The 27,780-nt window shown below is 40.8% G+C and overlaps 1 protein-coding gene across 6 annotated transcripts; it reads left to right on the top strand.

Moving 5' to 3' along the window:
• Positions 1 to 70: 70 nt before the first annotated feature.
• On the top strand, positions 71 to 27,365 carry LOC124116168 (fatty acid desaturase DES3-like). 6 transcript variants are annotated; one of them, XM_046477408.2, is made up of 2 exons: positions 71 to 163; positions 20,972 to 27,365. In XM_046477408.2, the coding sequence occupies exon 2, from the start codon at positions 21,037 to 21,039 to the stop codon at positions 22,105 to 22,107; it is 1,071 nt and encodes a 356-aa protein (XP_046333364.1). In that variant the 5' UTR covers positions 71 to 163; positions 20,972 to 21,036; the 3' UTR covers positions 22,108 to 27,365. The 6 variants fall into 6 exon arrangements, with proteins under 6 accessions (XP_046333364.1, XP_046333362.1, XP_048246847.1 ...); XM_046477406.2 differs by lacking the exon at positions 71 to 163 and adding an exon at positions 7,191 to 7,534; XM_048390890.1 differs by lacking the exon at positions 71 to 163 and adding an exon at positions 7,979 to 8,073.
• Positions 27,366 to 27,780: the final 415 nt, after the last annotated feature.

Here is a 27,780-nt window from a genome sequence, read left to right as displayed (position 1 = left end):
TGGCCGTCTGGCGCACCGAGATAGATTTTACAGACCACGGTCGCTCCGAACGAATCAGCTGCTGTGGAACGAACAATAGTATTACCCGCGCGTGCTGTACGCTCATCGTGAGATCACTTACACAGTCGCTCGCACTGCCGCAGCCACAAGCTACGTCATGGAGGTATTGTGAAATTCTCATTTGTTATTTCATCTTCCGATCTTGATAGATTACACAGAGTAAATGAAGTAGATTCTCGCCTGTGAGATATGACGCATATACATGTATAGTATAGTCTAATCTAAGCAGATATGTACCGAAGTGTTATAACACTCGTAAAGGTTTGAATATTGTTTGTTGCTTAACGATATTAGCGATATTCCAGCTATATGATGGTGTTGAAATATTGTGATAGTTTTCTGATATTTGCAAATACGGATTTTAGCTCTTCTCAAATATGATTAATAGGTTGAAGCAATATAATATCACACTGCTTCATTAGAACGTTGCAATTTGACGTCATCTACCATTCATGATGTTAAGTTTTGATGATGTTGTTGGTTGTATAGGGGAAGTAAGTATTCAGAATAAGCTCCTCGAATTCGAAATATTTCCTCTGGGCGAAAATGACGTCATGCCCCGTAGTTTGGTGATTATATTCTAGTCATAACTTCGACATAGTTTCTATTAAAATGTTGAATCACGTGTAAAACCGGTGCGTTGGAGTAGCCTAGTGGATAAAGCCTTCTTTGAAGATTCGGGTTCGTTTCCTACTTTGTCACGGTGTGTTAAAACATTTCGGGTATCCAACGCCGTATTTTTGCTCGAAAATATAGTTAGAAGCGTCGTAATATTATACTCACTCATTCCCCTGAATAACGTGGTCCCTGAAGCAAGTAAGGGGTTAATATTTGAGGATGAGGGTTGATGGGGATCTGTTAGGGGTGATGGCGGGGGGTTAAGTAACAGACAGGATATTGTAGTCATTGCTTCAAAACACTACATTCTTTTTATGTGAAATGTGGAACCGAACATTTTACTTTATTTTTCACTATACATTTTTCTTCACCACATCGAGTATGCACAGCAAACAAGGGTGTTTAGAGGCGTAACAATGGGGTGCAATATTCGTTATATCACCCGGACCCGTGTACACAAACAGACAAGATACGTCATCCGACATCTTGGTCCGCTCGTAAAAATCGAATTTGTCGTTTTTGAATAAACTATGATGAACATAGCACACAACACCACACTAAACCCTTGTGAAAGTCTCCGGTATTGATCCACGTGTTTCATTTGTTCTATATTTGTCATTTGCTGCTTAAAATCGATCGGATACCGGCTTACCGCGTCTCCATTAAGGAGTTCATCAAATTTCGACGCCAGGAATATACGCTCGTCCCTGTTATCTGATTGGTCAAAACGTTCACTAACCACCAATCAGAGAGCAGGAGCGACTTGAATCCGTGTCGTGTTGAACCAATACCTCTATCATGCGTCAGGCAATGGACGGAATATTGAGAAAAAAGAATTCCGATTCCATTTAACTAAATAGGAGGCAATCCAGTCTTTTGATATTGCATTATATAAATGTGAAATTATTAAAGTTGAATCTGGTACACGAATACAGCAATTCAGTGAGTAGAGTTGTGTCCCTTGGACACACCAGAAATCTTCTATCGTGGATTCGAATACCGGTTCGCCCAGTTTCTATGTTTGTTGACACCATACGTGGTCCTGGGTTTTACCAAAGTAGTAAACATCTAAGGCCTGCATCACTTCAGCTTTCCACATCAAGCTGAAACGCCGTGATATAACTGAAATACTTGTCAAAGGGGCGTTAAACCTTTGCTCACTTATACTCGAGTACTCAGGAGAGTTATCTTCCCCGAGTCCGGTCGGAGTTGTCTCCCTTAGCAAAGACGCCATGTTTCGGCAACAAAGCACCGAACATATGGTAGATCTTCAAACTCAGTGAAGAAAGGCTAATTTACTATGTCCGTGGACCAATGAAGATCCGGGTTAGAATTGGTCATCAGCAACCCATGCTTGTCGTAAGAGGGTACTAACGGGATCGGGTGGTCAGGCTCTCTAAATTGGTTTGTGCATGTCATCGTATCCCAATTGCGTGGATCGATGCTCTTGATCTCAAACACTGGATTGTCTGGTCCAGATCCGATTTCGGACAGGCCGCCGTCATACCGATGGAATATTGCTGAGTGCCGCGTTAAACAACAAACAAACAAACAAACAAACAAATACTATGTCCGTGACATGTAGTTTCCTTTCAGTTGTCTTTCACAAAGCTTCATGACGTCAGCCACAGGGCAAACTGAAACAAGCCTATAACTCCGGACGGTGGGGTAGCCTAGTTGACAAAGCGTTCGCTCGTCGCGCCGAAGACCCGGGTTCGGTTCCCCACATGGGTACAATGTGTGAAGCCCATTTCTGGTGTCCGCCGCAGTGATATTGCTGGAATGTTGTAAAAGGCGGCGTAAAGATATACTCATTCACTCACTTATAACCAGTAGATAGTCAAAAGTCGGTTATGCCAGCATGTTTTGGTAGGTAGACCCAACATATTTAAGATTTCCAATCGGAATTGCGCGATTACTATCGACCCCGACGTTAGGGGAGACCCGTTTTGTCCAACACTGTACCAGCTTTCCTTTCAGGCATAGGAGAGCTGTCTTTTATCAAAAGAGTACAAACTTGAGAAAGGTAACTAACAATACATGGCAACACCCTGTACTATAAAAGATGGCGGTGCACGCCAGGTCAACTTGACATGTCAGTGTGTTAACAACGCGCCTATTCACAACTAAAGGGTGGAGATATAAACACAATTTTCGATAGAGCTTGCACTTAGAACTACAGAATCGAAGGTTATTGACATATTTCACGGGTAAGGTTCTAATGATCTCGTCCCCGCTTTAAGTCTGTTCAAGTGCGTGTTGCTGATGGGGCCACAAACAGAAGGGAGATGTTTAATCGATAACTGTGTAAGACAGCGTGGCCTGGTGTAGGGACTAACGTGAGAGTGTCTCTATTGTGGTTCACCGCGTTGTCCACATATGCCTCTAACTACAATCGAAGACGTCGGTATCAGCTGGTCAGAGTACAAAAGACCAACACTAAGCGACAGATGTGGGATTAATAGGAAGGATTTTAGTAACTTAATTGTCTTTTGATAGCTACCCACATGCACGCAGAGAGGCCATAATCTGTCATTCTGTCAAACTATTACGAAATAATATATCTGGAAACTGTTTTTACGTTATTTATAATATGAATATCAAAATAGAATATCAAATCACGTGTTTCCTGTAATGGTAATTTAACAGGTTTCTTTTCATGTAAATCAGAAGTAAGACAAGGAGATAACCTGTCGCCTGTCTTGTTTGCAATATTTTTAACTGACCTCGAAGCATCTCTTGTACAGGATTTATGTAAAGGTGTCCAACTGAAACCAGATGAATTCTATGATCGAATAGAAAATATTGTCACACTATTTGTATTACTGTACGCAGACGATGCAGTGCTGTTGGCCACAAAAGCTTATGATCTAAAACATATGTTAGACTCATTTCATAATTATTGTATACACTGGAGGCTTAAGGTTAATACTACCAAAACTAAAATATTAATATTTGGTGGATCAAAAACTGATTAAAAACATAATTATAATATAATGGGAGATGGAGAAAAATACATTTAACAGAAAGGAAATGCCAACTTTGCAAATTATCTGACATAGGTGATGAATTCCATTATTTGTTTATTTGTCCATATTTAGAAAACGAAAGAAAACATTTTTTACAAGATTCTTCTACATTAAACCCAATATGCATAAAATGAATTTACTTTTCAATAATTCACGACTAGGAACATTGAGAAAACTGTCCAAATTCTGTAAAATCATCATGTCATTGTTTAAACCTATCAAGTAACTCTCCCTCTTTCTGAATTTCACATATATTGCTACCATGGTAAATCTGTATAAATATGCATGCATGCTCGGCCAAGATGTTTTGTATATATTCTTTATTTATATTATTATGTTGTTGAAATAATTTTGTACCTCTGATATCGCTGATAGCGGCCTGAGTGTAAATAAAGTTCAGTTCAGTTCAGGCAAAGTTTTTTCTGAACAATTGTTTGAAAACATATCCAGTTTTATTGCGGCATATTGAAATTTCAACTTAGAATGTATCTACAAATTTCAAGAAAAAACAAACAAAAAACAAATGTCCCTAAAAGGCTTCGGTAGATACCAGATGATGTTAAAAATTCCGCTGGTTTTAAAAAGGCAGTTGATACTTCTGAAAATTGTATATAATTTGACTTAAACTTGGGTAGTCGATATTGTCAAATGGTCCATGCTCGTTTAAGAATTGGATGCAGTGATCTCAATAGTCAAAGAGTTGAAAGACATATTTCAAATATTGTCCGTGCGTTTTTTTATTTGGAGTCTCCACTTCACTTCCTCTTCGCGTGTCCTACATATCGTAACATTAGAAGCACTATGTACTACAACATGGAGGGATTTCATCTGAACACAGCGTTGTATGGTGACAGGAAGTTAACAAGAGATGTCCACTACAACGTACTTGTGTCTGTCCTGATTTGATAGATAATAGTGGTAGGTTTGTACATTGAGGATATATATGTTAAGCTTATACGTATATTACAGTAGTGTTGGTAACATGAGTGGTCTTCTTACTATATAAGGGGGCACGGATGGCCCAGTCGTCTAAGGCGCCGCGATTCGCTGTGCAGAGTTGCGTCCCTTAGGCACGCCAGAAACCTATGATTGTGGGTTCGAATCCCGGTTCGCCCCGATTATGTTTCTAGGTTTGTCAGCACCATTTCCGTGCTCGTGGGTTTCACCGAAGTGGTAAACGTCTGAGACCAGCATCACTTCGGGCTTTCCTCCCACATTAAGCTGACACGCCGTGATATGACTGGAATATTGTTAAAAGCGGCGTTAAACCCAACTCACTCACTTACTATATAATGTGTACTGTTTCTTGACCTAACAGTATAGAGCCCTCAATATATGACAGCGAAATGGCCGTATGCTGTTTTCGGGGGATAAAGACAGACTTCGACACAGCGGGTTGTTTCTTATACCGCATGATATTGTACAGTTCGTTGTACAAGTCGGAGATAAAGACAGACTTCGACACAGCCGGCTATTTCTTATATCGCATGAATAGAACAGTTCATTGTACAAGTAGGGGATAAAGACAGACTTCGACACAGCAGGCTATTTCTTATATCGTATGAATAGAACAGTTCATTGTACAAGTAGGGGATAAAGACAGACTTCGACACAGCAGGCTATTTCTTATATCGCATACATGGAACAGTTCATTGTACAAGTAGGGGATAAAGACAGACTTCGACACAGCGGGCTATTTCTTATATCGCATGAATAGAACAGTTCATTGTACAAGTAGGGGATAAAGACAGACTTCGACACAGCCGGCTATTTCTTATATCGCATGAATAGAACAGTTCATTGTACAAGTAGGGGATAAAGACAGACTTCGACACAGCAGGCTATTTCTTATATCGTATGAATAGAACAGTTCATTGTACAAGTAGGGGATAAAGACAGACTTCGACACAGCAGGCTATTTCTTATATCGTATGAATAGAACAGTTCATTGTACAAGTAGGGGATAAAGACAGACTTCGACACAGCCGGCTATTTCTTATATCGCATAAATAGAACAGTTCATTGTACAAGTAGGGGATAAAGACAGACTTCGACACAGCAGGCTATTTCTTATATCGCATGAATAGAACAGTTCATTGTACAAGTAGGGGAAAAAGACAGACTTCGACACAGCAGGCTATTTCTTATATCGCATAAATAGAACAGTTCATTGTACAAGTCGGAGATAAAGACAGACTTCGACACAGCCGGCTATTTCTTATATCGCATGAATAGAACAGTTCATTGTACAAGTAGGGGATAAAGACAGACTTCGACACAGCCGGCTATTTCTTATATCGCATGAATAGAACAGTTTATTGTACAAGTAGGGGATAAAGACAGACTTCGACACAGCGGGCTCTTTCTTGTATCGCATGAATAGAACAGTTCATTGTACAAGTCGGGGATAAAGACAGACTTCGACACAGCAGGCTATTTCTTATATCGCATGAATAGAACAGTTCATTGTACAAGTAGGGGATAAACACAGACTTCGACACAGCAGGCTATTTCTTATATCCCATAAATAGAACAGTTCATTGTACAAGTCGGAGATAAAGACAGACTTCGACACAGCAGGCTATTTCTTATATCGTATGAATAGAACAGTTCATTGTACAAGTAGGGGATAAAGACAGACTTCGACACAGCGGGCTATTTCTTGTATCGTATGAATAGAACAGTTCATTGTACAAGTAGGGGATAAAGACAGACTTCGACACAGCAGGCTATTTCTTATATCGCATACATGGAACAGTTCATTGTAGAAGTCGGGGATAAAGACAGACTTCTACACAGCGGGCTATTTGTTACGTTTATTGAAATGTGATTCCAAACAAAGCCATTACATTGCAGAAATATATACGTGACGTATTATCTATCAATCGGGCTGTCTTAAAGTACTATACATTGTGTTGGGAGTTGTGGAACAATATATCTATGATTCATTTTATCGTGGGTACTGAAACAGCCGAAAATAAGAAATATAAATCTATATAAGTCAATGTAATAAACTGTTTGCGGGTTTAGTTGAAGTGTGGTCATATGACCACTATACTGAATAAACATATTGTGAAATAGGAATTAATAAACATGGAACAATAACCGCACCATATCCAGATGGCTTTTTGTACGAGACAAAGGCTGGTAGAACAAATGCGTCCTAACAAGAAGGATTAGCGCCCATGGAGACAGTGGGGGCGACAAACTACTGACTCAGCAGATATCCCCGGATCGAACGTCAGGCATAAAGAGACGCATCCTCCCCCCCCCCCCCCCCCCCCTCCCCCGCCCCAACCACCCAACACACACATACACACAAACACCTCTCCCCTTTTTACACTTACCCACTTTAATCTCAAAACAAATTCTCTTATATCGATTTTCTTGCATCCATTTTGTCTCGTGCTGTCGACATTTCCAGATTTAATACACAGAGGAATATATGAGTTCGATATTCACAAATATATGGTGTAATTACGTCAGAGCAGATGCTGATGTCGACGTCCGTCTAAGACGCTGCAGATGAAGTTATTGTATCGCTTGCGCACTGAAACAACATACATCATACAGACGATTATTACAACTGTGGAAGGAACTGCGTAAACTCTCTCCATATCACGCGTGCAAGGTTGCTTCCAACCTGCCTTCATAATTCCAGTAAATGCGAATCAATTAGTTCAGCAGCGGCTTGACTGTATGAAACAGCCCCGCGCTCACGATCACAGGCAGAGGCGCCTTGCTATTCCAGCGGAATCAATATGGCCGCCGTGTCGTCTGCAAGCTTCTGCTACCGGTTTAAAGGGAAAGGAATCGCCTCAACGATGGTAGGTACTTTTTCTACTCAGCTTCAGTGATCCGGATACCACATATGTTCGTGTGTTCCAATTCTGTCGAATTCGGTCGCGTTTTTACCTCTTTTCAGTCATAAGTGAAACCGATTGCGCCGGTTGGTATTAAATATGTCAGATCATGCCGGCGACGAAGAGGCGAGCGCGATGGTAATTACTCGCAATGAATCAATGAATCATTCTCCGTTTTCATTCCAAAGTCGACCGTGGAACAAAAGAAGCAAATCTTTAATGTCTTATCAATCTGTTGTATAACCTGACCGCTTAGCATAATTTGCCGTACAAATTTATTACGATAGATGTACATAATACATGAAAAACGTGAGTTATTTGAATAATCTATAGACTGGTGGTTTCATAACCAGCTGATTTGCACCCTAAGTGCCCTCAGTGAATACACCAACAGGGGGAGACACGGTGGGGCCAAATGACGCGTGCTGATGGATCACGGAGTCTGACATGCTAAGCAGCCATGCCAATGGCTTGGGGAAGCGAGACGTGTTATCGTGAGGCAGGTATGTTCCCACTTTAGGCGCGTGCGTAAATTGTTTGGATTTTCTTTGTTGTTTATACAAGGTATTATTTGCCATCTGGGAGGTTTTCTGCTACTTCTGTGTCTCTGTAACTGACCTCCATTTTGGATCCAGGGCTGAAATCAATCGCCCTCTTTTCTTTGTGTGATGAAGGTCATTGTCTCCTCTGTGTCATCATCTGGAGATTTAATGGAAGGATGCAGCCAGCCTCTGTATCCATCATGGGTCTGTGGTTTGTTGGTTGTTGGTTCTGAGATTCTGGTTGTTACGCAAGGGTGTTCAAGTCAGTGAGCACGTGTGGCGTCGCTTTTTGGCAATATTTTATCCATAATGATGTTCGTTACTTTAACTGCTTGGTGTTTCGTTGTTTCCTGTCAGACATATTTTCTTGCAAAGTGTTTCCCATTCATGATGAAACATGATGGTGCGTATACACAGACCATATAATAGCTATGGTCTCTGGTATACATGAGCATGTTGGTTGACTGACACGTATTGTCGTGTCGGTTGACTTCAGTGCAAGAACAGTACAGAACATGATTGCACTCAGGCCGTTATCGGCGCTGTAAGCAATACATGGATGTGATACAAATATACATGGTACTCTTCCATACATGTAGATAATAGGGTTTTCCAGAGACCATATCTATTATATGGTCTCTGGTTTTCATAGGGAAGTTCTGTGTCAGTACTAGCATTGGCGAGCGTTATTGGTGGTTTTGGGGAGGAGGTGGGGTGTGGGTGTGGGTGTGGGTGTGGTGGGGTGTGGGTGTGGGTGTGGTGGTAGAACTTATTCTTTGTACGGTATGTGTATATGGCTGTTGTATCTCATCAACTTCCTGTTGTACTTTTAACATGCTTCAGTGTGTGGATGTGGGGCTTTATAAATCTACTTCATCATCATCATCATCATCATCATCATCATCGTAGTAGTAGTATTCGGTGGGCGGTAATGATAGAGTGTTTCAGAGCATGAACATGAACGATAACGGCATATTGTGTCGCTGGTGTATTAGTTTGACATTCTTCTAGTCTGTCATTCAGACCCTGAAGCAAATATATCCAATATAGCCCATGCAAGTCTATAATGTTTGGCAAGTCTAGATTACTGCAGTATCAGTATCTGAAAATGAATTTATATATCATTACACTAGTTTAACAACTGTTTTTTTTCTGTAAAATATGGTTATTTCAGAATCTAGATGTTAGTCTTATATTCTTAGGAACAAGGACGATAACGGCAAATTGTGTCTCTGGTTTACCTTCATGAGAACGTTGTAGTCATGGTATTTCTCATTTCATGTAGATGTACTGACGTATTTTACTCTGATACTCTGTGCTTTACAAACTACATCTACATCCCTCCCTTTTCTATATTATAATTAACTAGAGGTCATTCTTCAACACCGTTAAAAGCAAACAATAAGTTCGTACTCTGAATAAACACCACCACAGGTGATAGGTCACATGACTGCCAATTATCCTCATTCTGATTAGGTCACTACGGAAACGACCCGTGAAGATCCGGGGTAGAATAGGTCTTCAGCAGCCCATGCTTGCCGTGAAGGGCGACTCTGCTTGTCGTAAGAGGCAACTAACGGGACCGGTTGGTCAGGCTCGTTGACTTGGTTGATGCGTGACATCGTATCCCAATTGCGTGGATCGATGCTCATGATGTCAGTCACTGGATTGTCTGGTCCAGATTCGATTCTTTACAGAGCGCCGTCATATAGCTGTAATATTGCATCACGCACATACAACTTCCTGTTTCTCATAGGCCTCATTGTACGCCATGTCACACACCACGCATATCTACACGCATCATGGACACGCTACGTCCTGTCTCTCATAGGTCTCGTTATTCGCCCTGTCACTGACCACGCATATCTACACGCATCACGCACATTCTACTTGTTGTCTCTCATAGGTCTCATTATACGGCCTGTTATGCATCACGCACAAACAATCTCCTGGCTCTTATACACATCACGCATATCTTCACGCATCACGCATATCTTCACGCATCACGCATATCTACACACATCTCTCACAGTCTGCCCTGAAACACGTATCAACACGCACATCTCGACGCGCACACACGACCAATGAACGTTGAATAACCTACTGCAACAAAACCAAATGCACTATTAAAACGACGAGATAGAATACCGCAATACAATGTATTGATAATACCCAATACATAATCAAGCAATAGTACACAGGTGATGAATATCTCATTTCAGCGGGACCTAATACAATACCTCATTTGAAACAAATGAATTTACTGAGATTATTGCATTAATATATCACCATTCAACCACACTGAATTAATACATATATACCACACACAAAATGCCACGTTGAAAATATTAAAATAATAGACAGATGACGTTATTAAAGAAACGCAAAGTACCATACAACAACATTACCAAAATTAATATACACAGAAAAGTAGTTTCGGGGTTACACATAGACTAACGCTTAGTCTCTTAAATTATATTATTTTGATCAAAACAAGCAACTACATTTAAATTGAAAATGAGCCCCAATGAGATTGGAGTTTCTAAACTAGAGGAGAATCTAGAATTGCTTCGGTTAGAATTATAGCATTACGGTAAGGACCGGTAGACATACTCTTAGCCTCTGAAAATATAATTTGGGTAGAAACAAACAACTCTATTTAAACTGAAAAGGAGTCTTAGTGAGATGGGAGATTCAGAACCTGTGGAAAATCTAGACTTGCTTCAATTAGGGCTACAGCATTACAGCAAGGGCTGGGGCGAAGGGGAAATAATGGTTCCCGGACTGTGGGACAGTTACATTCTACAATCAGATTGAACTTTGACCCCATATGTCTTTCATATTCGTTAGCATTACTCTTTCATAATACGATGTCGTTGTTCTTAGCTCGTTAATAACTGTCTTATTAGGGATTATTTAGTGGCTGTTCAGACAGTATAATGTGTGCCTATTATCTCCCTTCACTGACCCTGCTTTCCCGCTGGGACCATCTCAGAACGAGGCTAACGGGACAGATGGAGCTGTATATGCGCGCGAGATGTACCAGTAGACGTAATTTGACTATCACAGACCCTTTGATAACAAGAGCTGGACTTGGTGGGAGTAGAGTACAGTATAACAGCTCACATTCGCAAACAGGAAAACTTCCCGTTAAAGTAGGAAGTCCTCCTTCATCCATCATAGAGGAACACAGTTTGTGTTGTCTCATTGGTTAAGTGTCTTAGCCGTGTGTAGGTCAATGTGTTTTGGTATAAGTGGAGTCAATGTATAATTTCATAAAGTGAAATAATTCATTTGACAAGTCAAAGTGAGTGAAATTAACACTAAGGACAACATATACTAATCAAAAGAAGTTAAGAGAACATCAGATTTTTTCATATGACTATAGTTAATCAGAAATGGCTGGTGGGTATTACAACACACAGCCTTCAAATTGTGGCTGTTCTTTAACTTGTTTTGGGTGGTATACGCGACCACTTTTCACCTCACCTCACTTTCCTTCTGATTTTGTTTTGTTGTTTAGTCAGCACCATATCCTCACTGTGACCTGCGTCTTTTCGGGCTTTCAACCTACATTTAGCCAGCATGCCGAAATATGACTGAAGTTCAACTCTATACCTCACTCACTAACTCACTTCTATTTGTCAGAGGGGTAAGAGGGAAGGGGAGTAATGCTTTATCAATGTTTTGCTGACTTTGCAAATCTGACGTTAACGAGTAATAAACCGTCTGATAAACCGGCGATGATGTTGATGTTGATGATGATGATGGTGATGGTGGTGGTGATGATGATGATGAAGATGATGATTATGATGATGGTGGTGGTGGTGGTGGTGTGGATGACGACGACGATGATGATGATGATGATGATGATGATGATGATGCCATTACCACTAATACCAATTATACCGCTATGGTTGTGTGAACACTATGCAGGCATTGTAAGTGAAAGAACGCCTTGGGAATACGGGTAATGTCGATGAAGAACATGTTGTTATATAAACCCGTGTGCATCTCTCGATGTGGGTCTGTGTGGTCGATATCCACATCGACGGCATTGCGTCATCGACGGCATACATTTATTTACACACGCTCTTTAACAATGCATGTACCCCAGCATCGATCCCTGGTGCCGTCCAACTGACAGGTGTGAACTAGGGACTTTAAGGCGACCTCGGCAAATTGACAGTCATTGAAACTTATACATTGTATCAGATCCATAATGATACGGGGTAGAATTGGCCTTCAACAACCCGTGCTTGTCCTAAGTGGGGATATGCTTGTCGTAAGGGGCGACTAACGGGAATAGGTGGTCAGGCTCGCTGACTTGGTTGATGCATGTCATCGATCCCAATTGTGTGGATCGATGCTCATGATGTCAATCACTGGATTGTCTGGTCGAGACTCGATTATTTACAGACCGCCGCCATATAACTGGAATATTGCTTAGTGTCGCGTTAAAAAACAAACAAACGTAAGTGGCGACTAACGGGATCTGGTGGTCAGGATCGGTGACTCAGTTGATGCATGTAATCATATCCCAAACTGCGTAGAAGGATGCTCATGCTGTCAATCACTGGATTGTCTGGTCCAGACTCCATTATCTTAAGACCGCCGTCATAAAGCTGCTATATTGTGTGCGGCGTTAAAAAACAAACAAACAAACAAAGGACAACGTATCATTTTTAAGCAGGGAACAAGTAGGGAACAAGTAGGGAACAAGCAGGGAACAAGTAGGGAACAAGTAGGGAACAAGCAGGGAACAAGCAGGGTACAAGTAGGGAACAAGCTGGGAACAAGCAGGGAACAAGCCGGGAACAAGCCGGGAACAAGCCGGGAACAAGTAGGGAACAAGCAGGGAAAAAGCAGGGTACAAGCCGGGAACAAGCAGGGAAAAAGCAGGGTACAAGCAGGGAACAAGCCGGGAACAAGCAGGGTACAAGCAGGGACCAAGCAGGGAACAAGCAGGGTACAAGTAGGGAACAAGTAGAGAACAAGCAGGGTACAAGCAGGGAACAAGCAGGGAACAAGCAGGGAAAAAGCAGGGAACAAGCAGGGAAAAAGCAGGGAACAAGCAGGGAACAAGCCGGGAACTACAACGTCCAGACATAGGCTGGGCTCGTACCAAGGAGCAGGGTGATCTGTAAAGGCGAACTTTGCGCCACCGTATGAAGCCCATTTACAGTCTAGTTGTTGACGCTATAATTATGCCATTTATGAAACTGGGACACTGTCCCTATTTAATACGTAATCATTAACTGCTAATTGCACCACTTAGGACTTTCCTCCCACATCAACCTAACACGCCGTAACATAACTTATACACTGTTCAACTCGCTGCCTGGAACGCTCTTTATGATAACAACTGCACGTACCTGCTGTTGTCGTGATGTACTCGATACACTCGATGCACTCACACACCTGTTGAAACAGGCATGTTATTGAAATTTGATACCTCTAAATAACAAATCAGAATCGAGTACTTGCCGCCAGGATAAATTAACGATCGGTAATTGTGATTCGAATTTGTACTGCTACATCCCATGGAGAATCGATCGTTAATGCTTTATTTGCTCATTCATTGTAAGCCCATTATGATTAACTCGCTCGTCTAAAATAGGAAGGATAATACGCCTGACGTAATGACGGACTACACAATGGGGTTGCGTGATGGCAACACCATCACCTGGAGATTAGCATTTATACAGACAGTTTTGAAATTGCACAGCAGGTTTATACTAAATTTATCCGTGGTCTAGAGGTAGAGCGTCCGCCCGGAGAGCGGAAGGTCCGGGGTTCCATTCCCGGCCGCGTCATACCAAAAAAAGTTCAAAGATGGTACTTGTTGTTACCCTGTCTGGCGCTCGGCATTTAGGAGCTAAAACAAGGACTGGTCGGCTCGGAGTCAGTATACTGTGTTTGAGTGAGATATTCATGTTAAACAGCGGTATGGTATTTCAGTGGGCTAGCACTATAAAATCAGCATTAGTCCGGACTAGTACAAACAGCCACAAGCACACACGTGCACGTCGCTACATGAGTGCAATAACCGGAAGGGAGTGTTTGATGCCGTTTTAGGATTATCCAAGCGACATCACGACGAGGACAACCTGAACAGGCTTCACACTTTGTGCATGTGTGGAATCAAACTCCAAGTTAAGGCGTGACGAGCGAGGGCATGAACCATTAGGCCTAATCATCAAGTTGCTGTTAAAATGTCTTTGGCGGGATCGAGTAAACAACTCAAGATTCTGTAATTCGTTGTAAAGTGTTGTTCGATTCCTAACATGGATATCGATACAATCCGTAAAACCCTTGTTTGGTGCCTTAAACACTCAAAACATTTCGCTGGCTTTACTACCATCGATCTTTTTGTCAAATATTACGCACAGTGGAACGGTACATATCAAAGTTGATTTAAGGGTTCTAATGTGTACTCTCCTATACTACATGAAATATATATTGATATTAATGTGCTTCAGCGTGTACACTTTAGCCAAAATATGTGTGGGGTACCACCAGGGTAGTAGATTTGGACTCGTCCCAGCCCTAGGGGAGATCTACATCATCAGGTACTGTAACAACGTGTGCGCCCACTCCCTACTAAGACGGTATCGTACTTTGTTTTAAAGGCGTGTTTGTAATCATTGTTGAAGAGATGTAGGATTCATATGAAACCGTCATCCTTTAATACACAATATCGTTACGACGTTCACATCGAGCATGTCTGCTTGGTGGAGAGACGGAAGATATTGCCGTGTAAGTGTGTTCAGTCGCTTTTAGATGAATTCACCACCTTCGGAATTCCTTTGAGAGAGAGAGAGAGAGAGAGAGAGAGAGAGAGAGAGAGAGAGAGAGCGAGAGAGAGAGAGAGAGAGAGAGAGAGAGACCGGGCTTATAGTGCTAGACCTAGATATTGGTTTTATATCATCACTGAATTAATAGCGAAGCTTATACACATGATTGTGTTAGATACCGTTTTTCAAAAATGTTTTTGACCAAAACTTGAGATAAAAAGACAAAACGTCGCTCATAGTTGGTTTTAGATCTCATGAATAGGTCTTACCTTTTATTTTCGTTATGATTTTTAAGTTTTTCATCCCAGCCTGTAACTGCAAAATTGCTGATGCAAATAGCTGAAAAATTGCACATTTCCAGTGGCCCCATTAGGGAAAACATCACAGTTCAATCTCCATTCCATTAGGGTAATCGAACACACCCAACAATCAGAGGTTAGAACACGTGTCAGCACCCCTGAGAAACCGATAGTGATAAATAACATTTAATACAGGAAATGGGAAAATGGTAACTATAGCAATTTTGTCAGTGTTCATGTACATACCATATACCTATGATTTATAACACTGCGAGATGACAGCGAGATGACATGTAGGGTGTGCGTGTGCGTGTGCATGTGCGTGTGCGTGTGTGTGCGCGTGTGCGTGTGTGTGTGCGTGCGTGCATGCGCGTGCGTGATTATACAGCGGATCATAGCGCATTATGTGCATAGCGCGCAGGTCACAATCCGCAATCCTGGTCACGTACAGTAGATGGATGGGTGACTGCATTCGGCAGCAGTGACTCCTGAGAGTTTCTAGGGCTTCGGCCCTGCCCCGCACTGAAGCACATGTAGCACATGTGGCATTTCCTTAGGCAAGTGACTTTGTTAGAAATGTGCCTCTGTTCACCCAGCAGTGAATGGGTACCCGGTAGGATGAGATGGTAATGTGACTGTTAACCTTCTAGCGCCTCAGTGGCAGCTTGGGTCGTATAATCCCCAGGGAGCTGAGAATGAAAATCGAGAGCACACTTATTCATTGGCCCGGGTCATAACGATGTGCTTTGAGCCGGATATCTAACATCGGACTTTTCTCTTGTTTGTAAACAAACGCGCTTATTCTGAAATCAGAAATCACTAGCCTAACACAATCCCTTTGGGGCGTTTTACATACCGTTTTGCATAATAATATAGATATGCCACTACAACTGCGACAGTGGCGTGCATGATAAAATATATTTATACATCAAAGTAAGGCTAGCTCTCCGTAGGGCTTCGATAACAGCACGTGGAGCCGAACAACCAATGTAAACATAGGATAACTACGCAAATGGAAATAGTTTTTCACATTTTGGGATATTTCTCCATGAAAGGTACCCATTCTATGACATTTGTTTATCTAGATGTATAGACTCGTCAGACATGAAACAGATGAAACACATATGCAATATCCTGAATGACTGTGTAGGATGTGATGAAACGTCACATGGCGCTGGCCTTTGGCAGAGGTACCATGATGGCCGCATGGAAGTATGGGTAGGACATATGTCGTGCACGTGGCTTAAACGTTGTCAGATGATCTGAACGACTGATTAGTGCTTCCACTAATAAAACCGGTAATAAATTCATTAACTGAGAATAAGATGAATAACGACAACTACAAAGGTGTCGGGTTACGCCATGAAGCAGGGATGACAAGAATGACGTGATATATAGTTATATAATATTCAATTTAGTTGCCCGAACAGTAAAGGTTGTTTCGGTTTTGAGTATATGAACTGAACTTCTTTGTTGCAAATTAATAATATGCATATTGTATTGATGAACACTGAAGAGTATACAGTTGTACATACACATTTAGTTTGATAGTAGTTCAATTTGCGTCCGATTAGACTAACATCTAGTCTCTGAAATAAACATATCTGAAAAAACAGTTGTTAATAAAAATATAATAAAAGGGAGCCCAGTGACTCTCTCCTGATACTGCAGTAATCTAGACTTGCCAAACATTATAGACTTGCATGGGCTGTATTTGATATATATTTGTATCAGGGTCTGTAAGACAGACTAGCGTCCGATAGAAGTTTACAATAACGTTGCAATGGCAAAATATGTGTTCGGCCTCAAAGCTGTCCCATGGCATATTTTTGTATTTATTACTATCGATCTATGAACAATATTGATAGATGTGAATACCAATTTATGAAATATAGAAATGGGAACAAAATAAATTTGGGATCTTATCACCAACGCAATCAGAAATCTTACGGCGCTTTCACTGCGGGGTACTTTTGTTGAAGCAGGAACCATTCGGATAATGTCAACCCGATTAGCCTTCACGGTTTGTTTTGTCTGTTTATGTTGAAATTATTAATTAACATGCACCCTTTGGAATACCGAAATCTTCATAGACCATGCGGTAACTAATCAGTTATTGCATCAAAGTCTATTTTCGCTGTCCTTACAGATGGTAGCCCTGTCTCTCGTCACACTCCGTTGTCTCAGTCAACAAACCGATTAACGAAGCCGCCCGGAGTCGGGTGAATGCGATTTCTGTTGTTGTTTATTTGTCACCTATTTTCTTGTTGTAAGATTGATATAATGTAGTAATTAGGTTCAGATTTAATCAATCTTTTCAATAGTTTCGCTAAACAATAGGAGCGCTGTAACCTTTTAGAATATATGCAGATGGCAATAAAACCTATGGTCCCTGTTTACTTCCTGGCGATTACAACATGAAAAGGAAAGAATGTCTTCCGTCTATTGTGGATTAAGTGCGTTAATTTCTTTGCGCTTTGTATTACTAAATATAGTTTAATTTGACGTTATCGATCGTGAGCGGCAGTTGAGCCTCATTCTTCCTGAACACGAAACTAAGTCGTATCATGTTATATCCCCCCCCCCACCCCCCCCACCCCCCCCCCCACCCCCCCCCCCCACCCCCCATAATCAGGGCGCAATGTTAGCTTCAATACTTTGTGTTGGTGTTAAGTTTAAATGGTTTTATTGCTAAATCTCAGCTTAAAGTGGAAAACATCACCTACTTGTGTGCATCCGTGCATTCAGGAAGTAATTGTGGATGAATAGAAGTGGTCCTTGAAAACAAATGTTCTTCCTTGAAAAGTGCGTAGAGTCCAACGATCTGTATGAACCCTGGGCTGGAATGTTGCTGAGTGCGGCGTAAACAACAAACACACGCACGCACGCACGCACGTACGCACGCACGCACAGTTTTTATCTTGAACGGTACTTTATACCCCATTTCACCTTACCCGTGAACCCCGTGGACGGCAGTTATAGCGCAAAGACTGCCTTGTGGTCAATACAAAAATGGTTAGAATTGATACATGTTTCATTTATCATGAAGCAATAACTAAAATATGGTCAGATCCAACATAAAATAATACGAAAAATAATATTATGGCATAGTTGGGGTCGAACTAGCTGCGTCGTACTTCAAATAATCGGTAACGATCTTTACTGACAGTTAGAGTGGTTTCCCTTTATAAAACCAAAATGGCTGCCAATATTTCGTATTATGAGGTGAAACGCATGTATTATAACTGGAATATTTGATAATTATACTTGGTATTTGAGAGACGAGTGAGTTAGAGATTGTATGGGCGATCATGGTAGGAACTGTTGCTTTAGAAGGCCACGGGGCCACAAAACGATCGAAGCCCTAAGTCTAGATTTCGCGCAACATATACATTATACCGGACACCTGTCCGCCATGTTTGTTTGATGCTACTAATAAAGCCGCACGCGACAGCATCACTATTTGAAAAATAGAGCGATAAAGCTCAAAATAAGCAGAAAAAATGACCCTGCTTGCTTTTGTATTGTTAAATATTGGCTGAAGGTGTCCGGTATTATACATTCTTGGCGGCCTGTTTGCAACGATTCACACAATATATCAGACCACAATGGGGTCTTAGCTCTTACCGCTACGATAACGATACCAATATTTGGCCAGGTGCACATTCCTTACCAATATGATGTCCGGTATTCTGTGTTCTGGATGCCACACTGGTTCCCGCCAAATCGTATAGGTGTTTTGGATCTAACGAATAACGATTAACGTTATAGGTACGGCGTGACTATCCAAATGAGGATCGATGATGTGATTAATTCTAACAAAATGAGATTTATGGTATTCATTATGCCTATCGATATGTTGTGGGAAGGACATTTAATGTGGATTTCTTATATTAATCACTTATTTTCTTTTAATGTGGTGCAAACTTCGCTGATGAGTATTTATTAATACAGCTTAATTAACATAGCTGCCAAAAGTGAAACCAAAATTAATATATTTATTAACCCCTTTTGTGATCAAAGCATATGTCTAAATTGCCACTTTTGGTAGAATCGCACATCATTTTGATTAAAGGGGACAATATGAAACAATGATGAAACTTGCCTTCAATAAACCCCAATTTACAATAGGTACAAATAATATTTGAATAGTCTATCTTCTTCCTCACATCTTGTAGTTTCTTGTAGGTTTAAACATATTATGTAAAGAGATTCTAAACTTACAAATAGCTCGCAGAAGGGATATTTCATTTAATGTTAAATATTTCTCAGGTTCAAACACAGATTTAATGAAAGATTTAGTGTGAACGAAAATGATAAGATCTCCTTCTTTTTGACAAACCTTCAACATCAACGAGTCTTTCACAAGAAGTGTCTAGCCTCAAACATTATTTATAAATCCGTTTTCGGTTCTAATAGAGTGCTTTTTCGGGGGTTGTCATGGTGACTCTGTTATGGCAAGCCGGCTAGTGGACAGCCCTCTGATCACACATCAGGTGAGGTTAATAAACGAAAGTTGCGTTGTTCGCGGATAACAAGTTAGGGGAACGTTTCGGCAGCTTGACTCCTGGGAGTTTCTAGGGATCCAGTCCAGTTTGACGTATGTTAAAGTACTTTGTGTGAACAAAAAAAACCCAACAAAACAAAGAAACGCAACAGCGAAGTGTCTTATTTCTGGATTGAAACGTGTTAGTGTGTTATGCTCTACCACACATATATTTTATTAATGATACCCAGCGCTGATTCCGTGGCTGACAACAATATCACTGCCCATAAGAGCCGGCTAATAAATATTTTAAATTTAAAAAAAATAAAAAATAAATTATTCGATAATTTATAGACCGCCGTTATGTAGCTGGAAGAGTGCTGACTGTCATTTAAGAGAACCCCCAGTCTCCCCCAAAAAATATAAACCCGATATTATGTGGTACAAGGCAACGTCAGTGCCCCTTTTTTTACTAAATAATACTCGCCTGAAAATTAATTAATTTTACTCCCCGAAGATAGTGTGGGCGCGTGGGTTAAAGTTTCTTAACAAGTTAAACGTGTTGAACACTGACCATCCTTCCAAAGATGTAAAGTAATGAAAAATGATTAATCTACATTGATTGTTTAGCTATTTGGTGCTTCTATATTGGTGATTTGTTATATTTCAACATTTGATGCTTCGAAAAAAAAACCAAAGCGACAGAAAATATCAGCTCTATATTCACCAGTTATCTGCACTGTAAATGTGTAACTGTACAATTGTAGTGAAAATAAGTCGGGAACAGTATTTCGTGCTACAGGCGAATTTACACCCCCGGGGCTTGATCAGCTTGGACAAGCGGTTGTCTGAGATAAATGTTTAGTATTAATTGAGATAACGGATTGATGTTTGTTTAGAGAGTTGTTGCAGACAAATAGCTTACATCCATAGCCGAACCCTTTTCAACATAGCACGTGTCAATTGATCGCGCACTAAAATATATTCTTAATGTATTGACCTATTTCATTAGGAAGCCACCTGCCTCGCGTTCACACTGATAGTGGATAGACTAGGGTATTTCCAATAGTGTGAATGATCACACCAGTGTCTAAGATTCGGCATATGTGATATTCCCAATGTACGTCTATGTTGTTGCTGTGGTAGGTAAGCGTTCCTTTGTCTCTAATACTTTCTTCACATATGTGTCATAGCAATGTCGTCACTGGCAGTACCAGGTTGTGTTTTCGGTTGTTCTTGTTTTTGCTAGTTTAACATTTCTCTTTGTTTTCTTCCAGGTCTGACTAACTGAGAACGTTTGGATACCTTTGAATTGCGTGTGGTGACTGCGCAGACTCGAAAAATGGCTCAGAGGCAGACGACTTCCGGTACGGCGACAATTTCGGCCACAGATGATCTAGCCACCAAGTCATTTCCTTCGATAATAGAGATCAAACGTCAGATTCCAAACCACTGTTTTGAAGCATCAATTCCCACGTCTTTGTATTATGCCGCGAAAGACCTCGTACTTGTTCTTGCTCTCTATCTGGCCGCTATGGCCATGTGGTATTTCGCCCCGACGTCTCTGTGTCTGGCCTTAACGCCAGTGTATTGGCTTCTCCAGGGCACTTTGTTTATGGCAATCTTCGTTGTGGGCCACGACTGTGGGCACGGCTCCTTCTCCAACAACGACCTCCTCAACGATACAGTCGGCGTGTTCCTCCACAGCTTCGTCATGACGCCCTACTACAGTTGGAAGATTTCCCACCGTGTCCATCACAAAAACACAGGCAATATCGACAAGGATGAAATTTTCTTCCCTCTTCGGGAAAAGTCTGACAATGGCCGTGCCTTCCTTCCAGGATTCGGTCTTGGACTCGGGTGGTTTATGTACCTTGTGTTAGGATTCAAACACCGCACAACAAAACACTTCAACCCCCGCGATCCCATCTTCACGCGTCACGTGTTGGGTGTGGTTATCTCCCTTGCCTATCTCTTCATGTGGAGTGTCGGGGTCTATTCCTACGCTCAGGTCATGGGTTTCGGTCATGTGTTATACTATTATGGAGTCCCCGTATTTGTGTTCGCGTCCTTCCTCGTCATCGTCACGTTCCTGCACCACACGGAGGAGCAAGTGCCGTGGTATGTTGACGGCGTCTGGGACAACGTGAGGGGTCAGGTCAGCTCCATTGACCGTGACTACGGATGGTGCCACAACATCATCCACAACATCGGAACCCACCAAATTCACCATTTGTTCCCCAAGATTCCACACTACCACCTAGAGGAAGCCACGCGCTTCTACCGAAAGGCGTTTCCAGGTCTGGTTCACATACGTAACGACCCCATTCTAGCTTCGTTCATGAGGATGTTTGTCAAGTATTGCAAACAACACATCGTTGATGACCATGCCAAAGTTCATGTTTACAACTAGTCCCTAGCAATTGTTATTCGAATTTTTTTAAATATTGTTATTTTGTAGAGGTTTTCTTTGACACCTCAATCGTTTGTTTCCTGATAATTTACAGTTCTTCGTATTTGTTTATTCAAAGCTGAAGACAACATTTATTAGTCATTAAGATAATGTCATATTTCAGTGTGAAATTTTAATACCGGCTGTCTTGTTAAGCCTAGGGGTGGTTGAAGAGTCGACTGGTCAGAGGACATATCGTCACCCCCAGGAGCCAGTTTGTATACAATTGGTGAAGCCAGTTTTGGAGTCCCCCAACATGAAATGGCTGGGATAGTATTATTTGTGTAAAACCTACTCTACTATTCTTGATGATTAAATTTATAAGGCAAAACATTGCTCAAGCAGACCGATATTTAATTTTTTTAAATAGTTGGACGTGTCGAAATGTGTTCAAAGAAATCCGACACGTCCAACGATAGCCATAATATTGAAATCCACACCTTCTAGTCATTCCAACGTATTTAGTAATAGTATTTTTTTCCATCAGATATTAATATATTGTGTCCTTTTTGCTCTGTTGTTTGTGTCGTGTTTTGACACCTATGTTATTTATCATATACCTATGTATGTTCCGGAAGTGATTTTGCAATAATGTATTTTGTTCTGAGTACATGTTACAGAGAGTCCATATCAACTGTACACACGGGCCTGTTTTAAGGAGGGTTCTCTCCACTTATAACATAGGTTTTTCCTACTTGCTTTACGAATCAGCCCACGCAAAATTTGCCAAATGGGGAAAAGCTTTTGTTGGGAGAAGCGTGTCTTCTTTCCTCGTTCACTCTGTTACCTAATTTCATTTTTATTTATAATATTACAAAAAACCTTCAAAGTAGGTCAATATAGAAAGGGAAGGAAATCTTTCCTTTAAATTGTTTTGCTATCAATTATTTTAATCGGATAAACATCTTTTTATTAGGTGACTGAGAGAACAAAGTTGAATGTTATTTTTATCATTACTACAGATTCCTTTTTGGCAAAAAAACAACAACCCAACCCCGCAAACCAAATTATTAACAAACAAGAGGCCATATCGATCTCATACCCAGTGTGTAAATAGGACCCATACCAGTGCTCCAGATAATGTTTACTCTGACGTAATCCTTCTCATTGGGGTATTTATATTTTTCTTTGGGTATTCAGTATATTATTACTCCCTAGGGTAATCAACGATTCTGCTAAAAATGTTTTCTTCAGGGGACTACCAGTTTGCATCCGTTTGTGTGCGGCCCTAAGTGTGTCACGTGTCACATAAGCTCACAACACTATATATTGACTAAACGGAGGGCGCTTGTATTCATTAAACACTGTGGTAGTGTTAATTTAATCAGGGAGTATATAAACTTTGTATAGTCGCCCTGATATTATTGATTTTTGGCACAGTCTACCTGATACTGTCGTGATAATGCAGGAATATTGCAAAAAAACAGTCTTTTTCAACTATCCGGGTTCGAAATTGTTTTTGTGTATTTGTACGCAAGCAGCTAAAAATATCGTTAAAAGTTTCATATATTTGCGTATTGTACGTAGATACGCAGCTTATCTGGAGCTCTGGTGATAGTCTATGTAAATATGCTCCGCTCATCTTGCTTACTGATAACTCACGAGGCTGGAGACCAGTAAAGTGATGTTTGAACAACCCGATTCAAAAGTGCTGGGGTGCATTGTAGCTGAGGGAAAGCCATCTTTAACACTGTGGCAAGATAAAATGTCAGATGTTCTTGACGCATTTTTGTATTAAATCCTTGTCCAGGAATAGTTTAAAGAAATTAATAAAACCCAACAAATTTTTATAGTTAATCTCAACACCCCTGGTATAGATGTGGTTATACTGAATTCGAAAGATTATGATTTTTAATATAGGTAACAATATCCATTGTCATGGATTTTGAATTTCCAATAAGAAAGATACTTATGTTAAAACGTGTAACCATCTTGGCATAGGAAAAGTAAAAGAAACGTGTCAACCCTACTACTTCAACGATCGCAAATGTGTGGTCTTATTGTTGATAGATAATCCAACAACGAACTGCGTTTTTTGTCTTCGAAATAATTTACAGCAAGCGTTTTCCACGGATAACAGCCAAAGATACATATAGGCAATTTTAGCCCAAATTTACGGTGTATGTATAATGCTCTATATACAAGTTTTACCCCAAAAAACAACATGCTAACAGTTGTCTCAGTGTCGTATTGAGTTAAAGCAAACGTAACATCGACAATAAAAGTAGATAGTTTTAGGAACACTCATTCTTGTTTTGCTCCCAAACTAATTCTTGGGTCCATGATATTATTGTGAGTGTATGTATTCAGCCTCAGAAATTCGTTTTTATAACACCACTCCAATGGACTTTATTTGACTAGTCCTCAGAGTTTGTAGCTATAGTCCTGCTATTGTCCGATGTTTATAATTGTTTCATTCAGGTTGTTTTTTTCAAAATTGAAACATTGAGAACTGATTGAGAATGACAGCCCTCACATGCTACTGCTTGATGACTACCATCATTGGATATTTACTTGTCCTTAGCATAATTTATTAGTTTCGGGCTAGCGGACTAGCGTGAAATTCGAAGGCTGTACAACTATACGAGCAGTGGAGTCCGGTCGATCGTGACGACATCCGGGCGATATTCACCTGGCCGCTCGTACACGTGGATCGATAGTTGCCTCTGTACCAGTAAGATGCTGGTGACTGCCTGTCGGCTATGTGATGCGAGGCCGGAGTGTGTGTTGAGTAAGTTGTAGGCTGAAAGTCATAATGGGATATCATCAATCGACCGCGTTCTGTAAAAGTAGGTCAGTGCTTGCTAGTGCTGATGTGAAGTAAACTGGTTGCTTATATCATTGACGTGTGCGCTTAAAAATCCGGCCAGGCATCTAACGGTTTCGCATGTGCAGAAAGCTGTATGTATAAACAAAATGTATCGGGCTTAGTTTTGGAGACTATGCCCAGTTCGCCTATTGAAATATCCTACCTCTAATAAATCCTGCCATATTCCAAAAACTACAAAGAATCGAACCGAACTGAAAAACCAAACACAAACCAGAACACGTGGCAACTCATCACATCGTAATTTGCGTTGTTTTATTGAGATTTTACAGTAATACTCCTGCATACTATCGCCATCGCATAAATAGGTATGTTTACTATGTCGCCGAACAATATTTACGATCTTTATTTATTATATACTTCAGTGTGAAAGGCTGAGTTCAAGATGTCTCTCCCCGCAAATTGTCTCCCTTTATCGTAAATGCCTAGCCCGTACACAACCTTTTGACTTCTATTTTTACGTTAGTTCCACATTGACAAGACAAATTTATGACAGATGGTCTTTTATTGAGTTGATGTCGCTTCTTGTCGTGTGTTATTCTCTTGAAAATGTTTCGTTATAAACTGTAAATTTCACATTTAACTCGTCAGTCGAGACTTCGTTTCGCAAAGCAACATTTTTATTACTCGACCTCTCGCTTCCACAGCTGTCTCGTAAATTTCAAGAATAATTTTTGTTTAAAAACATAACTCAATGTATAGTAAAGAATGTCCGTGGCCCTAGATATTCTTTGGTAATTTTGACTTAAACATGATATTTCACTCGACACATGCAATATCCTCTATTTCTTACTTCATGGGCACCACAGGGGGCACGGGTGGCCCAGTCGTCTAAGGCGCCGCGATTCGCTGTGCAGAGTTGCGTCCCTTGGGCACGCCAGAAACCTATGATTGTGGGTTCGAATCCCGGTTCGCCCCGATTATGTTTCTAGGTTTGTCAGCACCATACCCGTGCTCGTGGGTTTCACCGAAGTGGTAAACGTCTGAGACCTGCATCACTTCGGGCTTTCCTCCCACATTAAGCTGACACGCCGCGATATAACTGGAATATTGTTAAAAGCGGCGTTAAACCCAACTCACTCACTCATTGGCAGCACAGGCATGGCAGAAACCTATGGTCGTGGGTTCGAATTCCATTTTCTAGGTTTGCCAGCACCATATTCGTGCTGTTGGGTTTCACCAAAGTGGTAAACGTCTTGCATCACTTGAACATACTGTTCAATGTGGGGTTAAACCAAAATTCATTCACAGAAACTCCGAGATTGGTGACTTCCCTATTAATGGCTGCTGTGTTGTGAATGAATGTCTATGTAGAGACTAATGGTCACTCTGTATAGCGATTGCGGGAGACGCGTACACCCCAAGCGACATACATGTAAGCCGGATCCAGTTCTAATAAAATGTAAAGACGGAGCCCAGTTTGTGAATGTGTCTCTATAATGTATAAAATAGTTCTGATGAAGTATTCATTTTCTGTTATGGTTTAAAACAATTGAGAACATCAAATTCCAAAGTTATTCTTCCTCTTTATGAATGAACACGATTTGATAATAACATAAACGTGTTAATATAAAGGCCACACTTTTTAGTCGTTGGTTTATGGATCTGCCGAATTGGTCAAATAAAAAAAATAATAGACGCCTAACTGAGAATAAGATAAACTTTCTTATAATTTTTAATGAATTCCATGTACCAGTCAGACAAAATACTTACGCCCTAGCAGTAATACTGTTTTCATTTGTGTTTTTCCTATATTGTTTCAAGTCGCTAGTTCAGTTAAGCAATGGTTGCTGTACACCAGACAATTTCGACGAATGAACACTTGCACAATATTCAGAGAAGGTAACTCGTATTGTGCACAGCAATACGTTCTTCCATTTTAAGACAATCGTTCATGTTTCTATAGCATTTTGCATTTGGGTATTCCTTGTCTGGCTGTTAATCCTAGATTTCTGTTTGTATTCAGCTCAGGTGATCTACGTTTCGTTAAGATGTTGACGATTCGAGTGTATTCATTTTCACAATCCAAACTAGTCTGTCTCTATGACAACGAACTCGGGAGACGGCGTGTGAAGGCTAGGTATTTGTGTAGTGCTCCGTTGGCTTCATTTAAATTACTATGCAACGCCGTCACCATAGTAACCACGCGATCCTCACAACAACACAGGAAGTGCCAGGCTAACAACGGGAATGTTATCGTGGTAAGGCTGCTTTGATATACTGAAAGGAATTAAACTGTATATGGTGTTTTTGTTGTAAAATTGGTTAAATTGTAAGCAAGGGGAGATAATCCATCTTGTTGATCGCCCGTTGCTTCCTGTGTACTTTTCACCCTTTTTGTTTATCATTGATTTAACATTTTAAGAATTAAACTTGCAATTTTTGCACACAATGCTACGTTTTTTTGTTTTGAATTGTGACCCGGAGATATATGAAATGATTGTTTACGATAGTAGTTCATATATTGATAGTAGTTGTGGTTGTAGTAGTAGTAATTGTTGCTGTTGCGGTAATAAAGTTTATCAAGGCGTCCTAATGGAGTCTGTGCAAGACAAACGAGAGGGAGGGAGAGAGAGAGAGAGAGAGAGAGAGAGCGAGAGCTTTATATTTGTTTTCACTCCAGGTAGTCTGGACCAGACTATCCTGTGATTGAAATCATGAGCATCATTCCATGCATGTGGGATACGATGATTGGCATCAACCACCCGTTTCAGTTATTCGCCTCTTACGACAAGCATGGGTTTGCTGAAGACCAATTCGAACCCGGATCTTCAGGGGGGTCTCACCGATACAAATTTCCATTATGA

This window comes from Haliotis rufescens, unplaced genomic scaffold, assembly GCF_023055435.1.
Source record: "Haliotis rufescens isolate VD_foot unplaced genomic scaffold, xgHalRufe1.0.p SCAF_9, whole genome shotgun sequence".
NCBI lineage: Eukaryota > Metazoa > Mollusca > Gastropoda > Lepetellida > Haliotidae > Haliotis > Haliotis rufescens.
Note: the sequence above shows the minus strand (reverse complement) of the source record. Positions and strands in the feature narration are given on the sequence as shown.